General features: G+C 45.0%; 1 protein-coding gene across 1 annotated transcript in view; it reads left to right on the top strand.

Annotated features, from left to right (window-relative positions):
- The window catches only part of LOC123758657 (uncharacterized), a 36,676-nt gene extending 11,082 nt beyond the window's left edge, over positions 1 to 25,594 (top strand). The window contains exons 3-5 of the mRNA XM_069313899.1: positions 5,970 to 6,196; positions 13,402 to 13,558; positions 24,778 to 25,594. Of these exons, the coding sequence (XP_069170000.1) occupies positions 5,970 to 6,196; positions 13,402 to 13,558; positions 24,778 to 25,580 (1,187 nt within the window). The 3' untranslated portion in view covers positions 25,581 to 25,594. The remainder of the gene's footprint in view (positions 1 to 5,969; positions 6,197 to 13,401; positions 13,559 to 24,777) is intronic.
- The last annotated feature ends 362 nt before the right edge of the window (positions 25,595 to 25,956 follow it).

The following is a 25,956-nucleotide window of genomic DNA, read 5'->3' as shown; positions in this document are numbered from 1 at the left end:
GGGGTATTGTCACAGTGTGGTGCTTTAAGGTGGTCAGGCCACCTTAAGCCTGGCCAGGCCAGTCGATCGGGGCGTACGGGAACTCCCAAAACTCTCTCCAGGTATGCTTTAGGTCGATAGTGATGTCCTCCCACTTGTCTTCATAGTGAAGAACTTTGGCTTGCAGGAGATCACTTTAATAGTGATCTAATAGGGACGCTAATAAGGTGACTAGAAGGGACGGCAGACAGCATAAGTCCGTATAGGACATAGCTGCTCTGGAGAAAGTGCAACACCGGGCAACAAAAATCATTCCAGAGCTCAGTCAACTCAGTGGGAAAATTTGACTCAAATATATTTATCAAAATAATCATATATTCGATAGCTATGAAGGACCACCACTTTTTGTGAAAAAGTGGAAAACTAAATTGAGCAAATGTACTGGTATTGAAATTAAATCCAAGAACTAGTGCCTATGGGTCTTAAGAAATGTTAATGTTTCCATTATTACATTATCAAGACTGTATGTTATAATTATATTAAGAGTCAAATTCACTCATACAAATTGGGGTTACAGGCGCTAAGAGACTACTACGTCACTAGCACTAATCATCAGATGCTGGTTCCCATCAGAATATATCATGGAAATGAAATTACATTATTGCATAATGAAATAAATAGATGCAAATTCACCTCATTAGATTATGAGGATAAATGGAGAATATTGGTAAATATTAAATGGCAGTAATATTGTTAAATGGAAATAATCTTATTTAAAAGATCAATAATGCACTACTGGTTAGTACTACAAATGACTAAAACAGCTTAGCTGTATGGAGGAGACAGAAGCACACTTCATAGGCGATGCGTTACTAGGCTTGTTTCGACATACGGTCCTGCGTCATGTGGGGAAAAAAGGCTTATCTTCTCTTGTGTTGCTCTGGTACAGGCTGAAATCACAATAGATTTGTAGAAAACTGCTTACCTCGTGATTAATTTTCATCTATCTCTAAATGAATGGGAGGATGTAGTCCAAAATGGGACTTACTTTTTGTTTAGAGGAGGGCCTACTGCGTAACAACGAGCAAGTTTACAAGTTTGTCATAAAGAGCTCGATAAGAACAAAACTGTGTAACTTAGCAAGATTGGTGCTCATCGGAACGATCGTCTGATCGTTGTTGTAGTCACAGTGGTACCCAGACACTCGCTGATGCTTGAATATCCTCTGTATGGTCCACCAAATTACGTGCTCCGTGCTACCTTGATCGGTAAGATGGCCGCCTCTCGATGTTAACACTGCAAGTTCAGCAGTCCGACTCCTCTCCTCCCTCTCCCCAGTCTCGTTGGCACATGTGCAAAGTACATAGTGATCAAATGGAGAAAATTTTCTCCTAATGATTACTTTATTTCGTAAGACAAGAAGACTGGGTTTGATAATATAAGGAGGTGATGTTTTATATATATTCTCGTCATATAATAATTAATATAAACAGAGTTCATATAAACAAGAAGTGGAGGTACAATTTCATTCCTCCGTGTTAACTCTGGGATAACAAAGAAGATAACAAGATAACTCTGTTATCTTGTGATCTTCAGCTAATAACGCGAATTAATGTGATCACTGTTTTATATAGTATCAGTCAATAGTTCTTAGTAAAGAATACTGATACGTAGTGAGAATAGAGTTTAATTCTCTGGAATGTAGATCTTACTCTTTCTCTGTTAATTTACTGGATGCAACCGCCACATAGTAGGCAATATTTGGTGAAATATTGCGCAGTAGGAAATGCATGATTATGGTTAATCTACAAGTTAGTAATACAGTATTAGTAAATTACTATTGTTAGTACAAGAATTCTTCTTAGAGTACTAAAAATGATGAAAAGATGTTGGATATTTCCAACAAACTCTTGTATCACAAACAGATGACGGACACAGGGCTAAGAATACTGCTAATCAGGAATGACAGGGTAGATCTCATTGAAACTTTAAATACTGAACAATTTAGAAAATGTTGATCTGGACATTATCTTCAAAAGGTCAGATGTAACACGAACAAGGAGCAATGGTTTCAAGCTCAACAAGTCATAATGTAGGACTGAGAACAGATGCGTTTTTACCCACAGCGTTATAAACCCATTGAACTGTCTACCTACCAAAGTTTTAAATGTCAAAACTGTTAAATTTTAAAATACAACTGGAAAAAGATCACAAGGGCAAATGGGGAGACCTTTGACAAGCCGCTGGTTTCCTGTCGGTTCAGTGCCTTGGCGCCTTCCCAAACCCTCGCTCGATCTGTTCACGGACACGTCGTCTCTTGGCTGGGGCTTTGTGTCCAGTACTCACCAGGCCAGCCAGGGACGGTGGGATCCATCCTTCTGTCGTGCCCACATCTCGGCATGGAGTCGGGGTTGTGTGGTTTGCACTTCGGAGGGTTCATTACGCCCGCATATCAATGATCCGGCTCCATTCAGACTGCTCCCCAGTGGTTCACTGCCTGAATCGAGGGGGGTTCAATGCAGTCTTTGGCTATTTGGGGCTGGTTGCATCAGGTGACTTGTCTGCTGAGTTCTCAGGGTGTGGCTCTCCTAGCGGTTCACGTCCGGGGGGTGTCCAACATCCTGAAGACGGCCGATGCCGACTCATTCAGTTGGCTCTGCCGGACGTTCGGGCGCCTGGATCTCTTCACGTCGGCCTGGTCGAGACATCTTCCAGTATATGTGGCGCCCTTCCCCAACCGCGAGGCTGTTGGGATCGACGCCTTTCGGCAGGACTAGTTGAGGTGGGGGTTTCTGTACCTCATTCCATCAGTTCAGCTGTTGCTCCAGGTCCTGGCTCACTTGGAGACTTACCAGGGGCAAGTAGTACTCTTGGCTCCATGGTGGCCGGCCCAGCCGTGGTTTCAGGCGCTGCTGGCCTGGTGTCCGAACCAGGAGGTTTTTCCGCGGCTCCGCTTCTTTCAACAGATCAGCCCGGTCCTTTACGAAACTGGTTCGCTCTTCTCCTCGAGTTTTCGCGTTTGGTATTTTTGAATCAGGTTTATCACCATCTATATGGTGATCAGGTGGCTTCCTTGATGGTATCCCATCTGCGGGCTTCATCTCAGCAGCAGTATGAAGTTTCCTGGCCGTCCTTCCATTTCTTCTTGACCCTTCGTCGTTATACTTCTCTTTCGGTTCGGGTGGTGTTGACCCTTTCTCTCATGGTTGTTCCAGGACCATCATCTTATGCCAAATACTGTCACCTCTTATGGTGCGGCATTGGTGGAGCTGCTGCAGCTTTCGAGATAGAAGTTACTGCTGCACCATTTTGCAAGCTGTCTCGTGTGTTGTTTCACCTCAGGCCTACTCATGCGCCGCCTGAACTGTCCTTGTCTTTGGACAGAGTGCTCTCCTGTCTTTCTTCTCGGTTTATTGTGGCCCCCTTCAGTTCAGGATTTTTTACTAAAGCTTTTTTCTTGTTGACGTTGGCCTCTGAGGGTCGGGTTTCGGAGCTTCATATTCTGCTCCGGCGCAGAGGTTTCTCCTCTTGAGGTCATGATGATAGTTTTGTTCGTCTGCAGCCATCTCCTTCTTTTCTGGTGAAGAATGAGACTGCTGTGTTCCGGAGGGGTCCTTGGGTTGTTGATGCTTGGTCTGTCAGAGGGTTGCATCATGTGTTGTGTCCGGTTGCGGTCCTCCCCCTGTTATTTGCGCGTCACGGCTTCTGTGTTCGGGGATGCGCTTCGTGTTGATCCAGTTTCCCTTCTTCCCCTGTTCGTGGGTACGGGTCTTTCAGGGAGTCCGCAGGGTTATTAAGTCTAGCCAGCCTGCGGTCTATCCCAATGTCCATGACATTCGTAAGCTTGCTGCTCTTGCTGCCATCTTTGGGAATATGTCTTGGGCTGACATTCAGGCACGGGGTTTTTGGCAGTCGAATAGGGTCCTGGCTGCACGCTATCATGTGAACGTTCCAGGGGCCTAGTCGGGTTTGTGATGCTTTGGGTCAGCGGTTGCAGCCAGTTATCTCAACTTCGGGTTGAGATGTGAGCGTCGACTGCCTTCCAGGTGAGTTCCCCTTTCTTTTTCGTCTTTGATGAAGTAGCTCCAGGGAGCCGTAGGGGTTTCCCCAGAAAACCAGTGTTGAATGTAATGAAGCTCCATTTTCTGGACGAGTCCCGAAGGCTCCCCAGCAACTCTCCCTTTCCCCGGTTGGCATTTTTTTGGCGTATTTTGATATCCAGCTTCAGAACTACGGTGTGGATCACAGGCGTGCGGGTCTGTGACTCCCCCCTTTCCCCTCCCGGGGAGTGGGAAGCTGCGCAGATGGCGGCGTGGCTCATGTGATGTCATGCACGTTTGCTCGTTTTCATTTGGGGGAGTTCTGTCCACTTCTTTGGTTATTTTCGTTGGTTTCACGAGAATAGGAGTTTGTTTTGAGGCGCTTACCTTTCTGGGTGCCTGTCCCGGTCGACGGCAGATATAGAATGCTCCAAAATCACATGTGCATTTCTATAGGCCATTGCTCCTCGTACCTCTCTTATGGGGCCAGGTTCTAGCCGTGGTCCCCGGTAGGCCTAGAACTCCACCCCACATCAACTGACGACAAAGTTAGGGATATCCTAATCAGTTTGGATAGCTCTGGGAAGCTTCCAGGACTCACCCAGAAAATTGCATTTCATTATATTCAATGCTGGTTTTTTAATTCATGTGAGAATGAGTTCCATAGACTGGGTCCTTTTATTTGCATGAAGTGTTTGCACAGATTTAGTTTGACTCTGGGGATATCAGAGATATTTATTTCTGGTGTTATGCTCATGGGTACTATTACACCTAGTTTTACTTCTTCAAAGCTCCAGTGAAGCTGTAGCAGCAGAGCTACACCTCCTGCCCCTCTGTGCACCCCTATCTCTCCTTATTACTTGATACCCCTCTTATGAAGATTGCATTTCCTATAACACTAGTCAATTTCATTTCTGTTATCACAATCATGTGCAGTTGAACTTCTAGCTGCCACTCTTTCCTGTAACTCTACTCCTTTATTTGTGATTCCATGTTTATTTGTGTACATTTCTTTATGCTACTCATGCCAATTGGGCTGCTTTTAATAACAATAATCCTTTGTGTTGGGCGACAGGCAGCCAGTTTATACATACAGTACATGTTAGGCTTATATATAGTTCCCCCCCTCCCATGTTCGAGTAACTGACCCTTCCCAGGATGCAACCCCACAAGAAGTTGACTAATTCTTGGGTACCTATTTACTGCCAGGTGGACAGGGGCATTAGGTGGTAGGAAACGTGCCCAACAATTTCTGTCCCACCCAGGATTTGTACCCATAATTCTCGAGTGTGAATCAAGAATGAATTCAACTGTACTACCAGGAACCGAACCTTCAATTTTTCCCCTTTTCTTTCCTTTTGTTCTCCTCTTTGCTTCCTTCCTTGGGACCTTTTGTTCTCCCTTAGAGTAATACAGCTTAGTAGTGTCAATCCTGCCTGGTGGCAGTTGTTCTCAAGGTTGATTTCAAGATCACTTGTAGAAAGTGGTGGACTGGAGTGTATCTGTTGAGAATGTCATTGAAGTATTTACTTGCAGTAGTGGTAGTAGGGACCAGTAGCTGGGAATTGAATGGAAGATAGATCCAATACGCTGCCAATGTAAAAGCAGCGTCAGGGTAAAGGTCAGAGTGTGTTCCATGCTCGCGAGCGAAACTATTGGGGGGAGCGCAGACTATAATATTGGTTTGAGGTGGTAGAGAGGAAGTTGACCTGGTTGGTCCTCCTCCTCCTTATTTTAATGCATTTAACCTCACACTCTATTTTTTATGTTTTTATTGAACAAAGATTGATGTGAATGTCTTGAGCTGTGTCTAATTTACATCATAACTACATAATTATCCCCTTTACATCGATCAGTAGAAATGTGTTCATGGTGCCAATCCATAATCGGTCATTTATAGTCCCAATACGGCTGGAAAAGTATTTACATAATGTTTCATCTCTCCCACAGCTTGCCCCGTGTTCCTGAACTCCAGCCTGGCTGCATATAACAAGAGTATCATCTCTGTCTCCAAACAAGTATATGTGGCGAACACTTCAGTGGAAGCCATGGCCAACCTCAGCCTCGTTCAGTGCATGCATACCTGTGCTGGCAGCACTGTCAAGAACATCACTGACATATCTATGAATGCTTCCAGTATCAATAGCTCCAAATGGGAAGAGCTAATCTTGAAGAATGTTAGTTGATTTTTTATGAGAGTTCCTTGGTGCCTCCTGTCTCCCTGAAGCGTTTTCACTGAGAAGACTCCTCACTATTTGGTCATATTAGTCGCAGTAGTCCTGTTAGGAAACCAGAGCCAGAATCTGCCCTCCCTCTCACAGAAGTGCATAGAAAGCAAAGCATCAAAATAGTCAAACAACTCTACAAAATAATAATTCAAAACAATTAGTTCAGTCAAAACTAGTTCAAACCCCTTAGTGTGGAGGTCCACCGCCAGTTGGCCTGGAGCTCCTGGCCAGTGACTAGTTACCAGCGAGTCCTGTCATTGATAATGGTGTGTTTAGACCTGCTTCATGGGTTAACTCTTCATGTCGGGTCCTACTGCTTCTCAGCTAAGAGCCGGTTATCCTTTGAACTTTGTCCTGCAGAGGCCGTTTACTAATTTACTAACTTTATCCTGCTTTACAACAAGAAGCTTACCAGGCAGCCTTATTGGCTCATTTTTATCCATTTTTGTGTCAAACTTGATTGGTCCCCAAGCCAACATACATCAGAATGTTGCTCATGATAATGTGTTCATTATGAACACAAATCATACTGATGTGGCCCCAGCATGCTGAAGTGGTTTGATGAGATATGTGTCCAAAATAGTCACGAGCGCTGTCAGGAATTGGAGTTAAATGTCAGACGACTTTCCAATACCTTTGTACAGTCTGTGGCTGAGTGGTTATAGGGGCATGGAGGCCCTGGCTGACCGGGTTCGAATCCTCCAGAGGTCAAAAGTTTTCTGATATATACAATGTGTGTCTGTATGTCTGTATGTCTGTATGTATATATATATATATATATATATATATATATATATATATATATATATATATATATATATATATATATATGTATACAAGACACATAAGCCTGGAAACCCACTTCGGCCAATCATCAGCCAGATACCCACACCCACGTACAGACTGGCAAAGCGACTCAACGGCTTGCTGACTCCTTATGTCCCTTGCGCCTTCAGCCTGAAGTCTCCAAAGGAATTTGTTGACTTACTGAGGGGAACATGGGCCACAAGGATAAGAGCCTTGTTGGACGTAGAATCACTGTTTACCAACGTACCTGTGGATGAAACAATCGGGATGATAGCGGACAGAGTGTATCGTGATCTGGGCTGTACTCCTCTTGACATACCAGAAAACATTCTAAGGAAACTACTCCAAGCTTGTACTAAAGAGGCACCCTTCTTGAGCCCGGATGGACACATGTATAAGCAAGTAGATGGGGTCGCCATGGGTTCTCCCCTAAGTGTCCTGTTTGCAAACTTCTACATAGGTACCATCGAACAAAAGGTCTTAGTCGACATGAACTTGAAACCGGCCATATACTGCAGGTATGTTGACGATAATTTTTACACAGGTACCTTATGTCAGACATCTGCAGGAGCTGAAGGAGGCATTTGAGCGGAATTCTGTGTTGCGTTTCACTTACGAGATGGAGAACGATGGGAAGCTGCCCTTTCTAGATGTAACAGTCATGGAAAGGAGCAGAGGTTTCCACACTGCAGTCTACACTAAGGAAACAAACATAGGAATGTGCCTCAATGCCAACAGTGACTGCCCAGACAGGTACAAGAGGAGTGTCGTTAACGCTTATGTCGACCGTCCTCTCAGCCACAGCTCAGGATGGAAGCAAGTCGATGAAGAACTCTGTAGGGTAAGGCAGGTCCTAGTCAACAATGGCTTCTCCAATGGTTTCGTTGAAGACATCAGAAGAAGGAAGGTGAAACGCCATGCAACCTCTGAAGAGACAACTAACACAACACCTGTACCCTCTATTAGACTATTTTACAGGAACTTCTTTTCCACAGCTCATAAAACGGAGGAAAGGGTCCTGAAAGATATTGTTAATAGAAACGTTATCCCTACAGACAAAAATCAGAAGATACAATTGACGATTTACTATAAAACCAAGAAAACGGCCAACCTACTCATGAGAATCTCTCCAGACACAAAGCAGAATGCTTTAAAAGAGACCAATGTCGTCTATGCCTTCAAATGCCCACTTGGGGACTGTAAGCCTCAAAGAATTCAGTATATAGGCAAGACAACAACATCTTTTTCCAGGCGATTAACGATGCATAAGCAACAGGGCTCCATTAAGGAACATATAATCTCTTCCCACAACCAGACCATCACCAGAGAAGTCTTAACAAAAAACACGGAAATCATCGATAGATACAGTGATAGCAGGCGGCTTGATATCTGCGAGGCACTACACATTAAGAAGTCGACACCAGCAATCAACAGCCAATTAATGCACAACTATATTCTACCCACTTCAAGACTCCACACCAATATAGAAGCATCAAGAAATATGGGCCAATAGGCCCTTTGTAGTTACTTCCATTCTTCCCTTTAACTTACCCAATATTATGCCCATTGTTTCGTGTTCTGTCTTGTGTTGAAAGTTTGTTTTCACCTCATCCAAAACTGTTGTAACATATCACCTCACCCAAATGCAGGTATAAAATCAAAGCTGTTTAAACTCTGTTTAGCGTTTGCAAGTTATAGTTGTGTGTGTGTAAACTAACTTCTTTGAAAATGTAATAAGTTATTACGAAACGCGTTCAAGTGTCGCGTCAGACTAGAAATAAAAATGGATTTTGGAAAATTGATTTTTCAATTACCATCAACAGTGAAAAGAAATATAAGAAATATTGAGAAAATTCGTGTTAGAATTATTTATCTTACTTTTTCGGTCATATTTAATAATATATATATATATATATATATATATATATAAATAAATAAAAAAAGATTAAAGAATTTAATCCGTTCCTGGAGACGGTTCGTATCCCGAAGCAAATTTCCCCATAAGAAATAATGGGAAATGAATTAATCCATTCCTGACTCCCCAAAAACTTCACTTCAAAGTAAATTTTATACCTAATTCATCCAAATCTTCACTACAAAAGTATGTTCAAGTTATTACTTACTCTTGCTGATGACTCCTGTTGGCGTATGGAAGATGGTGAGGATGGGGAGGAGGAGAGGTGTTACTGTTTGGAAGGGGAGTCTCCTTCCATTATAACATCAGGCAGTGAAGAGTTCTCTGGAGTTCACTCTCTGGCACATTTTGCCTGCATACCACCAGGTCCTGGTTGTGGCTCACTGCTTGATTTTCTCACTTTTCTCACAAGGAAACGTTCCATTGAAGTTTGTTTTTCCTTTCTTTGCAACACTTGTCTGTAGTGTTGCATCACATTGTCCTTAAAAAGATCAATGCAACGGCCTACTACAGCTTTATCGGGGTGATTCTTTTCAGCAAAACTTTGCTGTTAATTAATGAGGAAGGGACATCCTCTACTGCCTCCTCTTCCTTCCCTGAAGATCTGTTGTACTGCCTAGCTAGTTCAACAACACGAGTACCATTTTCATGCTTACAAATGGTCTCTTGTTTTTTCTCTATGGTCATTCTCACATGTGATTTCTTACCTTGAACCTTACCACTGGCTTTCTTGGGACCCATGGCAAGATATATATTAACTTTTATGCTCAAATGGCCAAAAATCCGACAAAAAACACCACGCGCTAGGTCGGCCGTACGAATATCAACAAACTCGTATCTCGATGCAAAGTTTGTATCCCGATTAAAAAATTCTGAACAAATTAGGCTTGTCACCCAAAAAGTTTGTAAACAGGGACGTTCATAACCTGAAGTACCACTGTACAATATAAATTTCGTTGGAAAATGTGGCTCAACTTGCAACTTTGTTGATACAAGAATGGGTTGACCGAGTGCACGGTTCCTGGTGGCAGGGGCGATCACACTTCAGTTTACCAGTGTCACCCGCCTAGTGACGATCACACTTGAATATTGTATTCAGGAGGACAACAGGATGGATGGATGGATGGTGAGGGGACTAGATGTGGGGGAACTGGATGAATGAATGGTGAGAAGACTGGATGGATAATGAGGGGACTAGATTGATTATGGTGAGGGGACTGGATGGGTGGATAGACGGTGGGGGGACTGAATGGATGGATGGTGAGCGGAACTAGATGGATGGTAGTAGGACCAGATGGATGGCAGGTGGGTGAGACAGGGAGACTGGGGGGGGGGGTGGATGGGAACGGGAAAGAAAATCTTTCAGAAACACCAGCCCTAGAATTTCATGTAAGGGAAGAACATGTGGAGGGCAATTAAGTGGGTGGGCAGGTGAGAGTGAGTGGATGGTTGAGTAGCAGGGCAGGTGGAACAGAACAAGTGGGTGGCTGATGGTAGACTAAGGTGGTGGGTGGCTGATGGTAGACTAAGGTGGTGGGTGGCTGATGGTAGACTAAGGTGGTGGGTGGCTGATGGTAGACTATGGTGGGTGGCTGATGGTAGACTAAGGAGGTGGGTGGCTGATGGTAGACTAAGGTGGTGGGTGGCTGATGGTAGACTAAGGTGGTGGGTGGCTGATGGTAGACTAAGGTGGTGGGTGGCTGATGGTAGACTAAGGTGGTGGGTGGCAGATGGTAGACTAAGGTGGTGGGTGGCTGATGGTAGACTAAGGTGGTGGGTGGCTTATGGTAGACTGGTTGATACCTGGTTGATACCTGGTTGATGGGATTCTGGGAGTTCGTCTACTCCCCAAGCCCGGCCCGAGGCCAGGCTCGACTTGTGAGAGTTTGGTCCACCAGGCTGTTGCTTGGAGCGGCCCGCAGGCCCACATACCCACCACAGCCCGGTTGGTCCGGCACTCCTTGGAGGAATAAATCTAGTTTCCTCTTGAAAATGTCCACGGTTGTTCCGGCAATATTTCTTATGCTTGCTGGGAGGACGTTGAACAACCGCGGACCTCTGATGTTTATACAGTGTTCTCTGATTGTGCCTATGGCACCTCTGCTCTTCATTGGTTCTATTCTACATTTTCTTCCATGTCGTTCACTCCAGTACGTTGTTATTTTACTGTGTAGATTTGGTACTTGGCCCTCCAGTATCTTCCAGGTGTATATTATTTGATATCTCTCTCGTCTTCTTTCTAGTGAGTACATTTGGAGGGCTTTGAGACGATCCCAATAATTTAGGTGCTTTATTGCGTCTATGCGTGCCGTATATGTTCTCTGTATTCCCTACATTCTGCATTCTGACTAAGACTAAGACTAAGGTGGTGGGTGGCTGATGGTAGACTAAGGTGGTGCGTGGCAGATGGTAGACTAAGGTGGTGGCTGATGGTAGACTAAGGTGGGTGGCTGATGGTAGACTAAGGTGGTGGCTGATGGTAGACTAAGGTGGTGGGTGGCTGATGGTAGACTAAGGTGGGTGGCAGATGGTAGACTAAGGTGGTGGCTGATGGTAGCTTAAGGTGGTGGGTGGCTGATGGTAGACTAAGGTGGTGGGTGGCTGATGGTAGACTAAGGTGGTGGCTGATGGTAGACTAAGGTGGTGGCTGATGGTAGCTTAAGGTGGTGGGTGGCTGATGGTAGACTAAGGTGGTGGGTGGCTGATGGTAGACTAAGGTGGTGGGTGGCTGATGGTAGACTAAGGTGGTGGGTGGCTGATGGTAGACTAAGGTGGTGGCTGATGGTAGACTAAGGTGGTGGGTGGCTGATGATAGACTAAGGTGTTGGGTGGCTGATGGTAGACTAAGGTGTTGGGTGGCTGATGGTAGACTAAGGTGGTGTTTGGCTGATGGTAGACTGTGGTGGGTGGCTGATGGTAGACTAAGGTGGTGGGTGGCTGATGGTAGACTAAGGTGGTGGGTGGCTGATGGTAGACTAAGGTGGTGGGTGGCTGATGGTAGACTAAGGTGGTGGGTGGCTGATGGTAGACTAAGGTGGTGGGTGGCTGATGGTAGACTAAGGTGGTGGTTGTACTGCCAGAATGCAGTACTCGGCTTACTATGCAAGGCCCATTTTGCCTAATAAGCCATGTTTTCCTGAATATATATGTTTTTTTTTTGTTTTTTGTTTTTTTGAAATGATAAAGCTATCCATTTCATTATGTATGAGTTCATTTGTTTAAATTTGAGTTAAAACTAACGTAGATATATGACCTGACGTAACCAACCCTACCTAACCTAACCTAACCTAACTTATCTTAACGTAATCTAAACTAACACAACTAAGTGAATAATTTATGTTCCTTATAAAATATAATAATAATAATTCAAATAAACTAATTGGAAACATTTTATTAAAATAAAGAAAATAACTCGGATTAATAGGCAAATCGGACTTTGCATAGTAGGCCGAGAAGTGTGTTCTGGCTACTAGGTACGACATATATATATATATATGTCGTACCTAGTAGCCAGAACGCACTTCTCAGCCTACTATGCAAGGCCCGATTTGCCTAATAAGCCAAGTTTTCATAAATTAATGTTTTTTCGACTACCTAACCTACCTAACCTAACCTAACCTAACATTTTCTGCTACCTAACCAAACCTAACCTATAAAGTTAGGTTAGGTAGGGTTGGTTAGGTTCGGTCATATGTCTACGTTTATTTTAACTCCAATAAAACAAAATTGCCCTCATACATAATGAAATGGATAGCTTTATCATTTCATAAGAAAAAAATTCGAGAAAATATATTAATTCAGGAAAACTTGGCTTATTAGGCAAATCTGGCCTTGCATAGTAGGCTGAGAAGTGCGTTCTGGCTACTAGGTACGACATATATATATATACTGTATATATATATATATATATATATATATATATATATATATATATATATATATATATATATATAAAATTGAATATGACCAACAAAGTAAGATTAATAATTCTAACACAAATTTTCTCTATGTCTTATGTTTCTCTTTACTGTTGAGGGTAATTGAATTATCAGTTTTCCAAAATTCATTTTTATTCTTGATCTGACACCTGAACGCGTTTCGTAATTCTTCGAACGCGTTCAGGCGTCAGATCAAATTACCTCATTCTTGGTGCACTCGTGAGAAATCACAAATGCGAACAATCGCATTTGTGTTTCGCTTGAAACTGTGATGCCCCTTGTTTGTGTTACATCTAGATGTATTTCAACCCTCGGTAGGGATATGGCTGAAAAATTTTTGTTGCAGCCAAAGAATTAAGAACCTTTGACAAGAACTCTTGAGAGCTAGTGACCCCTCCCTTTCTTAGTCATCTACCTCAAATGCCCTGAATTTGCCTCACTCAACTGTCCCAAATTAATATTAAACTTAATTTACTGGTATTTTTTTCATTCAGGACAATGCGACTCATACACTGAGCATAGGACACTTCGAAGAGATGGTAAAGAAGGAGTTGAAAGAGGTGGAGCTGAGGCTGACGAGTGCTCGCTCTATGGCCTGGACGGTGGGCTGTGACCCCAGGACCAATGGCTCAACCTGGAACCTGTACAAACGTATGTACCTGTGCTCACCTAGTTGTGCTTGTGGGTCTGGCTCTTTGGGCTTTGGCTCTCAACTGTCGATCAATCAACGGTTTTCTAGAGGGAATCTCAGAAAACAGCTCCCAGAGATGTCCAGACTGATATGTAAATATATCTTTAGAATTTGCCATCAGTCAGTGTGGGTGGAGTTCTAGGCTTATTGGGAACCACAAGCCAGAACCTGGCCCCCCCCTCCTCAGAAAGGCATGAGGAGCAATGGCCTATAGTAATGCACTTGGAGCAGTCTATATCTGCCATCGACCGGGACAGGCACCCAGAAAGGTAAGTGCCCCAAAACAAACCCCTATTCTGGTTAAAACAACGAAAATAGACAAACGAGTGGACAGAACTCCCCAAATGGAAACGAGCAAATGAGCATGACATCACATGAGCCGCACCGCATGTATGCGCAGCTCCTCCCTTCCCGGGAGGGAAAAGGGGAAGCCCCAGATCCCCAGACTGGCGATCCACCCTGTAGTTCTTTGGCTGATGTGATTGTAGCAAGGTCGTGTGGCTCCAGCTCTGGTTATCTCTGTGTGCTACACTGTGTCCAGTACTGCTCTTACGGTGGCGTGCAAGCTGGGAGTATTATTCCAAGGTACTCGGGCTGCATGTGTGTTGGCCCTCTGTAAGTACCGCCCTTGGGGCTTGGGGTTCTCTTCTCTTGGGGTTGGTTGCTTCCGCGGATGCCCCGCCTTGCTTATAAGGACCCAGACGTGGGGTGGTGGTCACTTCGGCTTTGGTTCAATCTGCATTCCCTCGTTCTTCCCTTGTTGCAGTTCATTCTTCTCCCCCGCCCTTCCCTGTTTCCGACTCCTAAGCGACTGAGGGCTTCAGAGTTGGGGCAGGGTTTAGAGGTTTCTGAGACTCGGGCAGTTGCAGGGTCTGCCCCTTCTGGGGCCGGGGGGGGGGGGGGGTGATGGAGGCATTTGAGTTGGTTCATTCAGCCGTAGTGCCGGGGTCTGACCAGTGGGCTCCCTCTCTCTCTGCTTCTTCGGCCGCCCCGGCTTTTTCTTGCGAGGCTGGGGCTTTGGAGGATGACTTTCTTACCCCGAGGCCTGACGTGGAGGTTTCCGTGGTTGGGGAGGAGTGACTTGGGGGCCTTGGGCCCCATTGGACCCCGCCTGGGTTTTCCGTCCCTCTGAGCGGGGCTTACTGTTACAAGGAGTAAGGTTTTCTGAGGTTTTCTTTTATCCCCTCTGCGTACGAGTTAGATTTGGGTTCGGCTCCTCCTAAGGTTGAGTTCAGTATCCCTGCGGGTGCTTCGGTTTCGTCTTTCCAGAGGTTTTTACCTTCCTGCGTCTTTCCTGCTGAGATGCGGGCAGCCATTATGGCTTACCTCCTGCGCGACCCGGAATATGCCTCTATAATGGATCAGTCTTCCCTCAGGTTTGGGTCTTCGTCTCCATACTGAGTTCGTTATGAGGTTCCGGAGTCATCCTGGCTAGCAGACTGCCTGTTGTTGTCGTTGAACACTTGGATTGCTTTCTGCCATTCCCGCACGCTTGACTGCCACGAGGCGTTGACTGTGGTCCGGGTTTACCTGGGGGGCGACTTTGAGCACTATAATGAGAGCTTGTTCGCTCCTGCCCTTCTGCATGTGAGCACAATTCAGCTTCACTTGTAGGTTCCTTCCCTGTCGGTTGCGCTTGTGGCTGAGGACTTGCGTGTTCGTGGCTTGCTGGCTTCGGTCTTGCGTTTCTTTTCCCTCCTAGAACTGTCTTCGGATTTACTTGCGTAAGATGTAGTGGCAGTTGGGGCCGTTCCTGGGTGTGGTGCCTTAGTCTCGGCTGCTCGTGCGTCATCTGCGCTGTTGAAGCTGTTTGCACTGATCCTTCGGGAGGCGGTGTCGCCTTTTTTCACTGCACGTCTCACGTGTTGGCAAGCTGTTCTCACTTCCTCCTTGGAATCTGCTTCGGCCCTGGCTCTTAGGTTGTCTTCGCCCTTTTGTCCCTTGCTGTTTGTGGACTCTGCGGTCGAGCAGTATATGCAGCCGGCTTCTTCCAGCTGTCGTCCAATGTCCGACTTGTTGGTTCTCCGGGGGTCCCGGGTGGGTTCGGTCCAGAGGGGTCGTGCCAGGGCCCGGGGTTCCGCACGTTGGGGAGGGGGTAGGCCACAGGTGCCAGTTTCTGAGCCGGCACCGCCTTCGAAACCATCTGCGTCTGGTTGGCGCGGTGATTGCTCTGTGTGCAGGGGTATTGGCCCTTTCGCAGTTTGCCCCATTAACGGAGCGATAGGGAAGAGGCTTGCTCTGTTCGCTGATGCCTGGTCTCACGATTTGTGGGCTTTTCGGGTCGTTTCTCGCGGCCTGCAGTGGCTTTGGATGGCTCCTCCTCCTCGGGTTCAGGTCTCTTCTCCTGCGCTGTTGGGTTATCTTGGAGTGGATGCACTTGGGTGTGGTCAAAACGATGACGTCTCGCTGGTAGACCATCGGTCGATGCCGACTCATTCAGTTGGCTCTGCCAGACCTTCGGGCACTCGGAGGTTGACCTCTTCGCGTCGGTGTGGTCAAGGCATCTTCCGGTATATGCAGAATTATATATTATATTATATTATATTATATTATATATTTATATATACAGTATATATATATATATATATATATATATATATATATATATATATATATATATATATATATATATATATGTATATATATATATATATATATATACATATATATATATATATACATATATATATATATATATATATATATATATATATATATATATATATATATATATATATATACATATACATATACATATATATATATATATATATATATATATATATATATATATATATATATATATATATATATATATATATATATATATATATATATTAGTATATTTTGGTAGCAGTCTTTGTTGTAAACATACGTTGTTGAATATGACCGAAAAGGTAAGATTAATAATTCTAACACGAATCTTCTCAATATTTCTTATGTTTTTCTTCACTGTCGGTGGTAATAAAAATAACAATTCTCCGAAATTCATTTTTTAATTGTCTGATGCCTGAACGCATTTCGTAATTCATATTACATTTTCAAAGACTTAACACACACAAATTCAACACACAAATTTACACACAAATTCTTCGTACTTATACTCTATTGGATGAGGTGATATGGTACAAAAGTTTTGGATGAGGTGACAAACACAAGACAGAACATGAAATAATGAGTATAAATTGGATAAGTGAACATATGAATGGAAGTAACTGCAGAAGGCCTATTGGCCCATACTTCCTCTTGCTGCTTCCATATTGGTTCGGGGTCTTGAAGTAGGTAGAATATAGTTGTGCATTAATTGGCTGTTGATTGCTGGTGTTGACTTTTTGATGTGTAGTGCCTCACTGATGTCAAGCCGCCTGCTATCGTCGTACCTATCGATGATTTCTGTGTTGTTTGTTAAGATTTCTCTGGTGATGGTCTGGTTGTGAGAAGAGATTATGTGTTCCTTGATGGCTCCCTGTTGCTTATGCATTGTTAGCCGCCTAGAAAGAGACGTTGTTGTCTTGCCTATATATTGAGTTCTTTGGGGCTTACATTCCTTTCTTCAAGAAGAACTCTGTAGGGTAAGGCAGGTCCTAGTCAATAACGGCTTCTCCAATGGTTTCGTCGAAGACATCATAAGAAGGAAAGTGAAAAGCCATGCAACCTCTGAAGAGACAACTAACACAACACCTATACCCCCTATTAGACTATTTTACAGGAACTTCTTTTCCACAGCTCATAAAACGAAGGAAAGGGTCCTGAAAGATATTGTTAATAGAAACGTTATCCCTACAGACAAAAACCAGAGGATACAACTGACGATTTACTATAAAACCAGAAAAACGGCCAGCCTACTCATGAGAAACTCTCCAGACACAAAACAGAACGCTTTAAAAGAGACTAACGTCGTCTATGCCTTCAAATGCCCTCTTGGGGACTGTAAGCTCCAAAAAACCCAATATATAGGCAAGAACATCTCTTTCTAGGCGTTTAACGATGCATAAGCAACAGGGCTCCATTAAGGAACATATAATCTCTTCCCACAACCAAACCATCGCCAGAGAAATCCTAGTAAACAACACAGAAATCATCGATAGATACAGCGATAGCAGGCGGCTTGACGTTTGCGAGGCACTACACATCAAGAAGTCAACACCAGCAATCAACAGCCAATTATTGCACAACTATATTCTACTCACCTCAAGACTCCGCTCCAATATAGAAGCATCAAGAAATATGGACCAATAGGCTTTCTACAAACACTTCTATTCAATATCCATTGTTTCGTGTTCTGTCTTTGGTTGATGAAATTAATACCCTATTAATACTCTTGTTCTGTCTTGTGTTGATGAAATTAATACCCTATTAATGCCACATTTTGTTCTGTCTTGTGTTAATGCCACATCACCCCTTCCACCTCACTCAAATGTAGATATAAAATCGGAGATGCGTAAGTTCTATTCAGTTGTGTATTTGTGAACTAAAGTCTTTGAAAATGTAATAAGTTTTACGAAACGCGCTCGTGTCGCGTCATACTAGAAATAAAAATGAATTTTGGAGAATTGATTTTTGATTTACCTCCAACAGTGAAAAGAAATGTACGAAAGATTGAGAAAATTCGTGTTAGAATTATTAATCTTACTTTTTCGGTCATATTTAATAATATATATATATATATATATATATATATATATATATATATATATATATATATATATATATATATATATATATATAATATGATATTTACAAGAATGTAAATTCAACTTAATTTCTATGTTCTCTGTTAACCCGCAATGTACCTTCTTGTATATAAATAAATATATAAATAAATAAATAAATAACCTGCCACAGTAACAACTTTACTACACAAATTTATACATCATAATCTAGACAAATATATATTCTTTGGCAATCCATCTTGTTGGTTCTGGATGAGTATGACTCTCAAGGAAGGATGAGTAGTGTTATGGCGGACTACAGTAGTGCAACTGTTTTCTTTACATATTTGATCTCCAGTCAGTTGTGTAACATCTGTGGTTTATATTTTGATCTCAAATTTATATGTATTCATTTGCTGTTCATTGTGCAACTTTGATTTTGTAATAATGTATGGTTTCTGGAAGGGAGGAGTAATGGCTAGCTACACTGAGATAACTCCACTCTATAAGTCACATCAGCTCTTGTGAGTCTTTTAATGTCTACTCTGAACCAGAGGCTAAAACCTGGCCAGTTTCCCCTTACAGAGGCAGAGAGAGTACAAGGTTTGTGTTCACCCTCACCGAAGAAACAAACCCTCAGAAAGTAAGTGATGCAAAGTGAACAACCGTAAGGTAAACGAAGTGAACAATGCAGCAAACGACTTGGCAAATTACCCATTCATTAGTTAGGTCCAGCTAAAGTAGAGATCCAGTGAACACAAGCGTCGCAGGCCTCAAGGTGGAAGATATAACCCACCCAACAGTCAGCATCACAGGCCTCAGGGTGGAAGATATAACCCACCCAACAGTCAGCATCACAGGCCTCAGGGTGGAAGATATAACCCACCCAACAGTCAGCATCACAGGCCTCAGGGTGGAAGATATAGCCCACCCAACAGTCAGCATCATAGGCCTCAGGGTGGAAGATATAACCCACCCAACAGTCAGCATCACAGGCCTCAGGGTGGAAGATATTACCCACCCAACAGTCAGCATCACAGGCCTCAGGGTGGAAGATATAACCCACCCAACAGTCAGCATCACAGGCCTCAGGGTGGAAGATATAACCCACCCAACAGTCAGCATCATAGGCCTCAGGGTGGAAGATATAACCCACCCAACAGTCAGCATCATAGGCCTCAGGGTGGAAGATATAACCCACCCAACAGTCAGCATCATAGGCCTCAGGGTGGAAGATATAACCCACCCAACAGTCAGCATCATAGGCCTCAGGGTGGAAGATATAACCCACCCAACAGTCAGCATCATAGGCCTCAGGGTGGAAGATATAACCCACCCAACAGTCAGCATCACAGGCCTCAGGGTGGAAGATATAACCCACCCAACAGTCAGCATCACAGGCCTCAGGGTGGAAGATATAACCCACCCAACAGTCAGTGTCATAAGCCTCAGGGTGGAAGATATAACCCACCCAATAGTCAGCATCATAGGCCTCAGGGTGGAAGATATAACCCACCCAACAGTCAGCATCACAGGCCTCAGGGTGGAAGATATAACCCACCCAACAGTCAGCATCACAGGCCTCAGGGTGGAAGATATAACCCACCCAACAGTCAGCATCACAGGCCTCAGGGTGGAAGATATAGCCCACCCAATAGTCAGCATCATAGGCCTCAGGGTGGAAGATATAACCCACCCAACAGTCAGCATCACAGGCCTCAGGGTGGAAGATATAACCCACCCAACAGTCAGCATCACAGGCCTCAGGGTGGAAGATATAACCCACCCAACAGTCAGCATCACAGGCCTCAGGGTGGAAGATATAGCCCACCCAACAGTCAGCATCATAGGCCTCAGGGTGGAAGATATAGCCCACCCAACAGTCAATGTCGTAGGCCTCAAGGTGGAAGATATAGCCCACCCAACAGTCAGCATCATAGGCCTCAGGGTGGAAGATATAACCCACCCAACAGTCAGCATCACAGGCCTCAGGGTGGAAGATATTACCCACCCAACAGTCAGCATCACAGGCCTCAGGGTGGAAGATATAACCCACCCAACAGTCAGCATCACAGGCCTCAGGGTGGAAGATATAACCCACCCAACAGTCAGCATCATAGGCCTCAGGGTGGAAGATATAACCCACCCAACAGTCAGCATCATAGGCCTCAGGGTGGAAGATATAACCCACCCAACAGTCAGCATCATAGGCCTCAGGGTGGAAGATATAACCCACCCAACAGTCAGCATCATAGGCCTCAGGGTGGAAGATATAACCCACCCAACAGTCAGCATCACAGGCCTCAGGGTGGAAGATATAACCCACCCAACAGTCAGCATCACAGGCCTCAGGGTGGAAGATATAACCCACCCAACAGTCAGTGTCATAAGCCTCAGGGTGGAAGATATAACCCACCCAATAGTCAGCATCATAGGCCTCAGGGTGGAAGATATAACCCACCCAACAGTCAGCATCACAGGCCTCAGGGTGGAAGATATAACCCACCCAACAGTCAGCATCACAGGCCTCAGGGTGGAAGATATAACCCACCCAACAGTCAGCATCACAGGCCTCAGGGTGGAAGATATAGCCCACCCAACAGTCAGCATCATAGGCCTCAGGGTGGAAGATATAGCCCACCCAACAGTCAATGTCGTAGGCCTCAAGGTGGAAGATATAGCCCACCCAACAGTCAGCATCATAGGCCTCAGGGTGGAAGATATAACCCACCCAACAGTCAATGTCGTAGGCCTCAAGGTGGAAGATATAGCCCACCCAACAGTCAGCATCATAGGCCTCAGGGTGGAAGATATAACCCACCCAACAGTCAGTGTTGCACGCCTCAGGGTGGAAGATTTTTTTTTCTTTATATATATACAAGAATATATATACTGTATACATTCTTGTACAGCTACTAGCACGCATAGCATTTCAGACAAGTCTTTAATCCTAATTTTCACACACACACACACACACACACATTCCCAGGAAGCAGCCCGTAGCCGCTGTCTAACTTCCAGGTACCTATTTACTGCTAGGTGAACAGGTGTATCAGGTTGACAAACTCTTCTTCTTCTTCGTAATACGTGCAGTTTGCATTAAGGTATATCCTCCTGATGACTACACGAGTGGTAATGTAGAAAGATGTGTATATGACAATGCACAACAACACATCAACGGTCACGACGTGCCCGAGTCAAGAAGATAACGACGCCGTCAAGGTGGGCGAGGATAAAGGCAAAATAAACAAGAAGAAAGGAAAGTAGGATGGGTATAAAGAAAACAGAAAGCGTACGCAAAGCGTCGACGCAGTAAAGAAAGCGAGGGACGGAGGCAAGAGACGAAGGGCGGGGGCAAAGGATGTGAAGGAGGGAAGTGCAAAGCAGACATGAGAAAGGAAGGGAGGTGCGAGCAGAGAAAGGTATAAGGAGCGAATGTGCAGAAGGGTAGAGGAAGTCAAGATGGGACAGGCAAGGTTAGGACAGGGCAAGGTACGTAGACGGCATCCAGAGCCTCACGACTGGAACGCTAACGCATTGGACTCCGGAGAAGCGCCAGCAGGACAAGGACAATGGGAGGAAGACCTAGGAAGGGCGAGAGGACAAGACGTGGGAGAACGTGATGTAGGAGGCCCATCAGGCAAGGTGGCATTGCGCTTGGAAATCGGGACAACTGAGGATTGCTTCCGCTAAATACCAGGGGCAGAGATATGCGGCAAGGCAGTTTGGGGAGAGACACAGGGAAGGCTCGCCAAAGAGTTCTGAAGGGCATTGTCCAGCATAGATTCAAACGCATTGGAGATAGCAGAGGCAGCTGCGGGAGAATGGACGTCAACCGTAGAAGAAGCGGAGGAGAGGAGCGACGGGTCAACCTCAGGAACAAGAAGGATGGACTGCGGAAAGAATTTAGTGACGAGGCGGACTAGCACCATCTCGAGTGCATCCACAATGCGAGCGACAATAGCGTCAACAAGATCGGGACTCAGTTGAATGGTGGGTGGGAGAGAAGCAGCCTCAGGGGCGAGAGGAACGTCAGTGACAAACGGGTCAGGCAGAGGCAAAGGCGGCGGCGGAGGGGAAGGAGGCTGGTGACAAGGAACTGGGGCAGGATGAGGTATAGCACGACTGGAGGGCGGAGTGATGACGGGAAGAACCTTAGTGAGCGCTGCAACGTAGGATGGACTCTGCTTGAAAGTGATAGCATGATCACCACCACAGTTGGGGCAACAGAGCTTGTTGGACTCAGTCACTAGTGAAATGGGAACCAGAGCATTTGCCACAACGGACGTCATTGGTGCAGCCAAGGGAGGTATGGTGAAAACCCTTACAATAAAACCACTGAGTGGGATGGGGGACGTACACCTCCAATTTATGGAATAAGCCATTAATCCAAACCCGATCAGGGGAAAGGGAGTCAAGAAAAGTAAGGAGGGCAGTGCCAGTATCACACAAGTCGCCATCAATTCTACGCATAAATTTCTTGACACCAAAGATCGGAAGGTCAGAATCCTGCAGTTGCACCTTGATGTCATCTGCACTAACGTCCACAACATGCCGGACCACATATCATACCAAACGGTCACACAACGGACCTTGTAACCACAGATATCAGTAACGTCCGAAAGCACCAAGTCCCCAGAGGAAGCGTAGTCCACTGCAATCTAGTTCCTGCGTTTATTCGGCCTGAAATCGTGCACCTTTATCTTAAAGAACTCGGGAATGGCCTGATAGAAAAGACTGCTTGCCCTATTATTTCCAAAAACACTCCAATAGCAAGCGTATCGGCATCAAAGGCGATGATGAATGTACGTAGGCCAGGAGAACTCGTCTGACCTTGAGGGAGTGGAGTGCATGGAAACAGAGGTTGCAGGGGTCACAGGGCACTGCAGGACGCAGGCAACGTTTCGCTTCCAATCTATTAGCCTTACTATGATGTTTACTGTCCAGAAAAACACCCTCGCGATCCCCCCCTCCAAGACTGGGAGAGTGTCGTGACCGGAATGAGTGCCAAGGGACAGCGGGTCCTGAAAACCCTCAAAGGGATCGAAAATGTCCATGGGAGAAACGCTGCGTGAACCACCATCCATTGCCATGGTTGGCCGGCCATGGTGCTCCGAAAAAAACTCTGCCCATTTGTTTTACGCCTTTGCCGGGGATCAAACCCTGACCCTTAGGACTACGAACCCCGAGCGCTGTCCACTCTGCCATCAGGCAAACCCACCCAATATAACCCACAAAACATTCGGCACCGTAGGCCTCAGGGTGGAAGTCATAACCCACCCAACAGTCGGCATCTCCAGCCTCAGGGTAGAATGTATAACCCATGCAACAATCGGCATTGCAGGCCTCAGGGTGGAAGGTAGAACTACCCAACAGTCGGCATGGCGGAAACAGTGCAATGATCACAGGAAACAGTGCAATGAAACACAGGAAAACTGATGGACATCTCTCAAATTCGCAAGTAGCAAGTGTGGGCTGGGTGTGATAATCAATTACTATCCACACAAAAGGCCCATGGGGCTTACCAATCAGCAGGTAAAGACCAAGTAGGTAACTCAGGAATTACGGACACTAGGAACTGACTCTGAAAGCAGTACCAAAGAAAGATGCAACTGCAAAGGGTATCAACAGCATGCCATAAATACAAGCATAGAAACCCTAGTACACCCCCAGAATTTGCCCAACCTCAGTCTAGCAGGGGAGTCAAAGACCCTTGCACTACTCAGATTGAGGCAGCCTCCACAGGAGGCCAGCCTTTTTATGAAGAACACCTGAACCCACCAGGAAAGTAACCTTGTCAGGGCAGAGGCAACATCATGCGCTGTAGGAGAGGGCAGCTCTATTCACATGCGACTCAAGGTGAACAATTTCTAAAGTCCACACAACTTTGTGAGGTTTGTAAACACATGTATGTGAAGAATACTTAAGAATAAAATAATACACAAGCAAATGGGGGCTTACAGGAGAGAGTCCAAAGGATGGCCCAACTCATTTTTAAAAAATCCAAGACCAGGAGAAGTGGCAATTAGTGGAGTTGTTAGAAATATCTGACATCACGTGAAGGACTCAGGGTTGTTGACAGGAAGAACCTGAAGCTCCGATGGTGCTGCCACCTGGTGGGGTACAGCTGCTACTAGGGAGGGATCGGGGGGGTATGACCTACCGAAACTACAGTCATTTGCTTCATTGTTTGTTTACTTTCTGTGAACCTTGCAGCTATCTGCTTTACTTTGCTTACTTTCTGGGGGATTTGAGTCCTTGGTGAGGGTGATTATGAATCCCCTGCTCTCTGCACCACTGTAAGGGGGCCAGGTTTTTGCCTCTGAACTCTGCTATGCTTTTAAAGACTCACAAGAGCTGATGTGGCTTATAGGTGTGGAACTATCTCAGTGCACCTAGCTACCGGGAGCCACAGAGGCTTCTCCAGAAAAAAGGTATTTCATTACATTCAGTGCTAGGTTTTTCCTCTTTTAACCTCTTAAAGAAGTTTTCATTCAAATTTAAAATCACATTTGATTATTTTACAGGGTTCATAAACCAAAAGATGAGTGATAACAGTTCCTCGAAAAGCATCTGGTGGATCCTTCTTATAGTCTTCTTGGTTATCATGATCTTCCTGGGACTCTCATATTACCTCCTCAAGATGAGTAATGTGAGAAAACAGCGAAAGTCTGGGGCAAGAACCTCAGTCTCCTTCAGTGCCTTAACAACCAGCGAGAACATCACCTGCACAGAGACACCATCCTCGTCCGGATGTTCACCATCAACGCAGGTTCCCGAGAGGCGGCCCCCGCTGCCATCCCCACCTGGATGTTCACCACTAGCAGAGGTCCCACAGAGACGGCCCCCACAGCCATCCCCACCTGGATGTTCACCACTAGCTGAGGTCCCACAGAGACGGCCCCCACAGCCATCCCCACTTGAATGTTCCCCACCAGCTGAGGTCCCACAGAGACGGCCCCAGCTGCCATCCCCACCTGGATGTTCACCACTAGCTGAGGTCCCACAGAGACGGCCCCCACAGCCATCCCCACTTGAATGTTCCCCACCAGCTGAGGTCCCACAGAGACGGCCCCCACAGCCTCCACCAATCACTGCTACCTTAGACTCTGAATATGCTGAGATCATCGAGGAAAACGAGGAAGAACACTTATACAGTTATGTCGATTTGGAGGCTTTGAAGAAACAACTTGTTGAAGAAAAGATGACAAAAAAACAAAAAGAAAGTATGAAGAATGAAGTGAATAGGGATAATGAAGAGAATGAGGAGGAGAGAGACACAAAAGACTTAAGTCGCCATGATTCAGAAAATTCCTTATATAGGATGTAGAAGACAACAGAAAATGAGAGAAAATAATAATAATAAATAATAATAATATTTTATTTAGGAAAAATACATACATAGATGCAGAGTTACAAACATTCTGATTGATTTATAAATAGAGATAGTGCATACAGTACCTAAAGCCACTAGTACGCATAGCGTCTCGGGCAAGGTGAGGTGGAGAAAAAACACTTAGACTAAAACTTAATAGTAATTGAGCTTGAAGTATAAATTGTGTTGAAAGAAAACAATATATAAGATAAAAGAGGGGGAACATGGTAGAAAATAGCCAATATACAAGTTGGTCAACAAACAGCATTGTTTAAAAAAAATAGTAAGACATGGGTTGACGTTTAGGGGTAAGGTAGGTTACAGGGAGTTA

Source organism: Procambarus clarkii, chromosome 1 (genome assembly GCF_040958095.1).
Source record: "Procambarus clarkii isolate CNS0578487 chromosome 1, FALCON_Pclarkii_2.0, whole genome shotgun sequence".
Classification (NCBI taxonomy): Eukaryota; Metazoa; Arthropoda; class Malacostraca; order Decapoda; family Cambaridae; genus Procambarus; species Procambarus clarkii.
This window is presented reverse-complemented; position numbering and strand designations above follow the sequence as displayed.